A 7,777-nucleotide genomic window follows, 5' to 3' on the forward strand; every position below is an offset into this window, starting at 1 on the left:
TTTTTTCTTGTTTAACTACAGTTATAGTGAGATAGCTTGTTTGGAAAGCTCAGTCACCAGAGACATCTGTTGGTTAAAACGTGAACGCAATCAAACACCAGGTCTGAGATCAGTGTTCTTTACCCTCATTGTGTGTAGACGGTCAACACTTGACGTTCAACACACACGCTCCAACTTCCACGCCTAGCGACATTAGCTAAATCGCAACTGCTACCTGCAGACCCACAGAGCTACCTGAACCCACAGAGCTACCTGCAGACCCACAGAGCTACCTGCAGACCCACAGAGCTACCTGAACCCACAGAGCTACCTGCAGACCGACAGAGCTACCTGCAGACCCACAGAGCTACCAGCCAGCCAGCCATCCATCCATCCATCCATCCAATCAGAGAAGAGGTTATTCAGTACTGACCCAGGGGCTCGAGAACAAACTGGTCCTGGGATACAGCCAATGGAGGCTGGACACACACACTCAGCTTAGGAGCCTGCAGGACACTGTTACTCTTTACCTTCACCTGAGAGAGAGAGAGAGAGAGAGAGAGAGAGAGAGAGAGAGAGAGAGAGAGAGAGAGAGAGAGAGAGAGAGAGAGAGAGAGAGAGAGAGAGAGAGAGAGAGAGAGAGAGAGAGAGAGAGAGAGAGAGAGAGAGAGAGAGAGAGAGAGAGAGAGAGAGAGAGAGAGAGAATCACAATCAACACAATACAAAAGTATCAATACAAGGGAATAATGACAGTTGTTAAAGGGGAATACCACCCCTTAGGGAAAATAACAAAAGTAACAGACACAACATACATTCTTGGTCTTGATTGTATATATTCATCATGTGACAAGTATGTCTTACCTTGACAGTGACTGAGGGGACAGCCACACCCTCAATATCCTGGATGAGAGCTTGCTGGAGAGAGAGAGAGAGAGAGAGAGAGAGAGAGAGAGAGAGAGAGAGAGAGAGAGAGAGAGAGAGAGAGAGAGAGAGAGAGAGAGAGACTTAGAATATAGTGACCACAGTCTTTTTTCATAGACTATTGTGATAAAGACTGTGGTCTCACTGAATTTAACTGATACGATAAAAAAGACCTAACTGGCCATGACAATCTAAAATAAAGATTTTTGCGAATGCGTGCTTTCTGGACCCCTTTCTGGACCCCTTTCTCCACCCCTTTCTGGTTTCAAATGGGGTGGTTTTTGATGGGGAATCTTTATCCATTTGGCAGTCTTATAGTGAATGTTTTGTCCTTGTTTTGTTGTAATGTTGTTTTGTTGTAATGTTGTTTTTATGTCACATTTCTTAGCTGATTTCTTTTGCATTTCACTAGCACGTTGATATGGCTTGATACTCGTCGCCAGATAAAATTTGTAAAAGTATTTAAACATTTCGCCCTGCACAGTATAATTATTGACTGATTATTATCAAATTGTGATAGCATAGATATGGTTCAAATATGGTTTCAAATATCCAAGGGTGAAACATAATAACACGTAATAAATATACTATGATCTGTAGCAGGGCCTAGGATGCAAATGGGATCGCGGGCGACAAAGAATTTCTAGAATTGTCTTTGTATTACTATTATTATTTTTCTTGTATATATTTAAATATGTATTGCAGAGAGATGACTGAGTGAGTGAGTGAGTGAGTGAGTGAGTGAGTGAGTGAGTGAGTGAGATAGCACTGAGCCATTGTTTCCTATAGGGAGAGTGGTAGCACTGAGCCATTGTTTCCTATAGGGAGAGTGGTAGAGCTGACTGAGCCATTGTTTCCTATAGGGAGAGTGGTAGCACTGAGCCATTGTTTCATATAGGGAGAGTGGTAGCACTGAGCCATTGTTTCCTATAGGGAGAGTGGTAGCACTGAGCCATTGTTTCCTATAGGGAGAGTGGTAGTACTGAGCCATTGTTTCCTATAGGGAGAGTGGTAGAGCTGACTGAGCCATTGTTTCCTATAGGAAGAGTGGTAGAGCTGAGCCATTGTTTCCTATAGGGAGAGTGGTAGCACTGAGCCATTGTTTCCTATAGGGAGAGTGGTAGTACTGAGCCATTGTTTCCTATAGGGAGAGTGGTAGCACTGAGCCATTGTTTCCTATAGGGAGAGTGGTAGCACTGAGCCATTGTTTCCTATAGGGAGAGTGGTAGCACTGAGCCATTGTTTCCTATAGGGAGAGTGGTAGTACTGAGCCAGTGTTTCCTATAGGGAGAGTGGTAGTACTGAGCCAGTGTTTCCTATTCCTTATTTCCATGTTGAAATTATGCGATACATTAACTCATTCAGCGCCAGAGGGCGCTGTTTACTGTTACTGTTGAAAGGCCAGCGATTTAAAGTATAGGAATACGTGGCGGTGTTTGCAGGGCTCAAACTATATTATATCATAGCTATGGATATAATACTATTGCCGATTTGACATCGAGTATCTATCGTTCAATTTGTGAAAAAGAAATAATGTTTTCATCCATACATTCCCGTTTTATACCGTGGTGAATATGAGTATAGTTTTAGAGTAATCCTGTCTAATCCCAGAAAACTACGCTATGCAGCAATACGTGCATTTCACTAAAAACTTGCCGTTTCTTGCCTGTATGCGCTATTATTTCTAAATCAACGCTATATTATCGGTATTATGTTTCATCATGAATGCATGAAAGGGTGGGGGGGGGGGGGGTCGTTTTTTTATGCTTTGATCGTCACCAACGGAATTCGTTACACAGTACATTACACACATACGGTCCGATTGCAATGAAGGAGTTATTGGATCAACGCAAGATTGATACCATATAGCCCTTACCTTGACTAGGATGTACTCCAAAAAGAATATTCCAATTATCTGATCGCCATTCCAAGTATTTATGTCGATCGCCATGCCTGACTAGGAAAAGTCCGCCCGGACCTATTTCATCAACGCACACCCGAATACAGAGAGTTTCAAAGGATGTGCAATACAGGCCGCAACCCACCAGGCGGCAGTATTGGACTTTTGCGATCTCAGACCCATTCCCAATGATAACAGCAGGCTCCCTGGATGGATATGAATGGAAATATCGAATAAAAGAAATAATGATGAAAACCCGACTTTTCTCGGGTTTGGCGCTCAAGCGTCGGCGAGTTAACCCGACTTATCTCGGGTTTGGCCTCCATTGTGTTAAGTGTGGGGTCGCCAAAATAATTCTAAAATAAAATGGTGTTCTGGTATAACAAAGTTTGAGAACCCCTGCTATAGGGAGAGTGGTAGAGCTGACTGAGCCACTGTTTACCTATATCGAACTTAATCTACCTTATCTGGCATTAGTTCAAGTTCTTTAATAGTTGTCATACAGAAGTACAGAATACTTTCATACAAAATGCTTCTTACTGTTACGCTCCAGAGACTGTGCTAGACAAGATAGTATCAAATAACATAATAACATAATATAGCATGAATTTAGAAGAAGAAAATGAGGTCACAGTTGTTCGGTATAGACATATGTACAATGTTCTGAGTTACCATATAATATACAATACACAATACTATGCAGTGTACTAATGTACAGTACTATCTAGTGCAAAGCAGAAATGGGATGAGGTACAATTTTAGGTACAATTTACAGTAAGGTGTACGAGTTGTAGTGCAATCCTTCATCCATAAATATAAAGTGTGGGGAGTGGGTGCTACAGTGTGTTTGTTTAAAGTGGGTGTGTGCTATAAAGTGTGTGTAGTGGGTGCTACAGTGTGTTTGTTTAAAGTGAGTGTGTGCGTGTGGATGTGTGTGCTATGTGTGTTTGGTGGTTGTTGTTGTGTAGTGTTCATTCATTGTTCGTTTAGCAGCCTGATGGCCTGGGGATAGAAGCTACTTCTGAGTCTTTCTGTGCTCGCCTTGAGACTCCTGTATCGCTTGCCTGACGGCAGCAGTTCAAAGAGGCGGTTGTTCGGGTGGCTCGAGTCCTTAATAATTCTCTTAGCCTTCCCCTTGCAACGCTTGTAGTAAATGTTCTGGAGGGTGGGGAGCCCCCCTCCAATTGTGCGTTCGGCTGAACGTGTCACTCTTTGTAGTCTGCTTTGGTCTTTTGCAGTGCTATTCCCAAACCAGGAGGTGATGTTGCCGGTCAAGATGCTCTCTATTGTACATGAGTAGAAGTTCTTAAGGATCTTCTGGCTGACTTGGAACTTCCTTAGGCGCCTGAGGAAGTAGAGGCGTTGTCGTGCCTTCTTCACCACACTGTTAATGTGTATGGTCCATGTCAAGTCCTCGGATATGTGGGCTCCGAGGTACTTGAAGCTGTTGACTCTCTCAACCGGTGCCCCGTCGATGCTGAGGGGGCTGTAGTCCTTGACCCCCGACCTCCTGAAGTCCACAATCATCTCCTTTGTTTTGCTGACGTTCAGGGAGAGGCTGTTTTCCTGGCACCATCCCGCCAGGACCTTGACCTCTTCCAGGTAGGCCCTCTCGTCGTTGGCAGAGATCAGGCCCACCACCACTGTGTCGTCAGCAAATTTGACGATTGTATTGCTACTCCGCTGAGCCACACAGTCGTGTGTGTACAGGGAGTAGAGGAGGGGACTCAGAACACAGCCCTGGGGGGCCCCTATGTTGAGGGTGATGGATGAGGAGGTGCAGTTGCCTGCTCTCACCACCTGGGGTCTGCCAGTCAGGAAGTCCAAGACCCACTGGCAGAGGTCATAGCCCAAGCCCAGGTCCCTGAGCTTGGCTATGAGTATGGAGGGGACTATGGTATTGAATGCCGAGCTGTAGTCGATGAATAGCATTCTCACATAGTTCCCCTGCCTCTTGTCCAGGTGTGATGCTGCTGTGTGCAGCACATGGGATATGGCGTCCTCCGTGGACCTGTTGGGGCGGTATGCAAATTGCAGGGGGTCCATGTTGATGGGGAGGGAGGAGCAGATGTAGCCCTTTACTAGCTTCTCAAAGCACTTCATGGCTATGGAGGTGAGAGCTACAGGGCGGTAGTCGTTGAGGCAAGCAGGCTTGGATTTTTTGGGTACAGGGATAATAGTGGACTTCTTCAGGCAGGTGGGGATGACAGCCTGTTCTAAGGACAGGTTAAATATGTCAGTGAATACTGGGGCCAGTTGGTCGGCACAGACTTTTAGGACGCGGCCGGGGATGCCGTCCGGACCTGCTGCCTTCCTGATATTCACTTTTTTAAAGGTCCGCCTCACCTCATGCTCTGTTACCCTGAACACTGCGCCTCCATCAGCAGCCGACCCCCCCCCCCCCCATTGCCGAGGCTTGTGAGCTGGTGTTGTTAATACCAGCATCAAACCTCGCATAGAAGGTATTGAGGTCGTTTGCTAAGGAGATGTCACTGTTCAGTTTGAGGGAGGCGCCTTTGTAGTCTGTCATCGTTTTGAGCCCCTGCCACATAGCTCTAGAGTCAGCTTGTTCAAACTGGAGTTCAATTTTATCCCTGTAGCGCCGTTTGGCCTCTGACACTGTCCTCCTTACGTTGTGTTGCGCCACCTTGTGGTCATTCATGTTGCCTGCCACTAGGCCGTCATTGTATGCTTTGGTGCGCTCTCTCAGAGCTTCACGGACGGATTTGTCTACCCATTACCTGGCAGGAAAAGTGTTTCATTACATGGTAAACGTGTAAAGCATGATCAACTAGATACCCGCACCCTATCTAATGTTGAGCAAAGAGCAGAAGTCTCCCCATGAGTGAGTGAGTGTGTGTGTGTGCTTACTGATGGGCTGTCCATGCTGGAGTTAACAGTAGTGGTGACAGTCAGGTCCTCCTGGCCATCTGCTTTGGGGAGTATATCTGGAGAAACACACTACCGATTTTATTCATATGCTGATCTGAATCAGACTGTGTGGACAGTACACTAGTGAAGTGAAGCCGGTTCCGTTCAGCATCTGTCCAGCGTCGTTCTCATTTGAGGTTTTCTGCCATGAGCTAAACTACAACCAGCGGTGTGATTTGAAAATGGTCAATATACTGAATATCAATAATCATCATGAAAATATCCCAATCATTGGCACATTAAAAAAAAACACTGAGAAGGATAGAGTCGACGCAGGTATAAACTTGTGTGAGCAAGGGAACTCTCACTCTATCTCTCATGAAGTGTAATATAATTTTCCATGTCATATCCTATTTGTTGCTGAAGATAAGGCAAGTGGCATTTTTTCCGGGAATAAATACATTCTATTTCGGCCAATGTGGGCCACAAACCCAATGGCATTCAGCTTTATTGTATTGGCAGAAAATCACAGCGAAACTATCTGGATGTATAGAAAGCACTGCAGGGGCGGCTGGGTGGCGCAGCGGACATTGCGCTTGTCACCGACGCAAGAGACACCGGGTTCAAATCCGGCTGTCGGCGTTGCCTCCGGCTTGGGCCCGCCGTCATACTGGCTCAATTGGCAGAGTCAGCGGGTGGAAGTCGATGGGTGGTAATCTGGACGTTGTGGACAGCGACTCCTACAGGTCGGTTGGGGATGCCTGCACAGCAGAGACAGGAAATAGCGGGGGTAGTGTGAGCCTCCCACACGTTACACCTCGCCAATGAGAGTCCGCGCTGGCAGGTGAAAAGATGTGACAGGCTGCCTCCTCGTGTACCGGAGGGGACACATGATGCAAGGCTTCTATCCTCCCTACGACCGACCTGTGGGGGGCATATGCGAGCAACGTTCAAGACAGGGGAGGGGAGAATTGGAAACAGCGAAATTGGGATGGGAGGAAAAATAGAAAATGAGGAGGATAGAAAAAAAGAAAGCACTGCGGGAAATAGTAAAAATATGTTGTTGTTGTTTTGTTTTGGGGTGAACTGCCCCTTTCAAATGTTTAGGCTCCTACCCTGTGTCCTGGTGGCCTCTCTGATGACTCTCTGCAGACTCTTCATCTCAGATTCTATCTGCTCGTAGTCTGTCTCCCTAGCGTCCACCTTGGGCGTGGAGAAGAAGGACGGGTCTGTGCCCATGTAGGAACACTGAAGCTGACCCTCTGAACTAAGAGTTACCACCACACCCTTCAGATCCCTGGAGAGAGGGGGGGTAGAGAAAAAGAGAGAGAGAGAGAGGGGGATGGAGAGAGAGAGGGGGGGGGTAGAGAGAGATAGGATAGATAGAGAAAGAAAGAAAGAAAGAAAGAAAGAGAGAGAGAGAGAGAGAGAGAGAGAGAGAGATAGAGAGAGAGAGAGAGAGAGAGGGGATGAGAGGGAGAAAGACAGAGAAAGAGAGAGAGGGAAAGAGAGATATGGAGGGAGGGAGAGTGAGGGGGAAGAGAGAGAGAGGGAGAAAGAGAGAGATAGGGAGAGACAGAGAGAGAGACAGATAGTGAGAGAGAGAGGGAGACAGACAGAGAGACAGAGACAGAGAGAGACAGATAGTGAGAGAGAGAGGGAGACAGAGATAGACAGAGACAGAGAGTGATGGGGAGAGCAAAAGGGAAAGGGAGAAAAGGAGGGAGGGAGAGACAGGGGGGAAGAGAGGGAGAGAGAGAAAGAGAGAGAGAATAAAATAATATTATTAAAGATTATACAACAGGTAGGTCCGATCACGCATTGTGATTGGTCGAGAGGGTTCTAAACCGTGAGTATATTCATAAATCACCATGAATATACCACTGCGCTGGCTTTAGAATGGTGTAGAAAGTTTCAACTGCCATTCATCAAACAGAAACTGTGTCAACATGACCTACTCCGTGGACAACGTTACCTTTGATTTAACGTACCTGTTAACTATAAACGAGTGGATATATAAAGAGGACAGGCCTAAATCTACCGGTATTTAGAAAAACAGCATTATTAGACATGCCAATCGAAAGACGAGCTGGTCGCGCTGGAGAA

The 7,777-nt window shown here is 46.3% G+C and overlaps 1 protein-coding gene across 1 annotated transcript in view; it reads right to left on the minus strand.

Moving 5' to 3' along the window:
- Nucleotides 1-401: 401 nt before the first annotated feature.
- The window catches only part of bbs9 (Bardet-Biedl syndrome 9), a gene marked incomplete at both ends in the record, with an annotated part of 29,824 nt that continues 22,448 nt past the window's right edge, over nt 402-7,777 (minus strand). Inside the window, 4 exons of the mRNA XM_084336587.1 lie at nt 402-515; nt 841-894; nt 5,672-5,748; nt 6,787-6,968. Of these exons, the coding sequence (XP_084192713.1) occupies nt 402-515; nt 841-894; nt 5,672-5,748; nt 6,787-6,968 (427 nt within the window). The remainder of the gene's footprint in view (nt 516-840; nt 895-5,671; nt 5,749-6,786; nt 6,969-7,777) is intronic.

Source organism: Notolepis coatsorum (genome assembly GCF_963971535.1).
Source record: "Notolepis coatsorum genome assembly, chromosome: 19".
NCBI lineage: Eukaryota > Metazoa > Chordata > Actinopteri > Aulopiformes > Paralepididae > Notolepis > Notolepis coatsorum.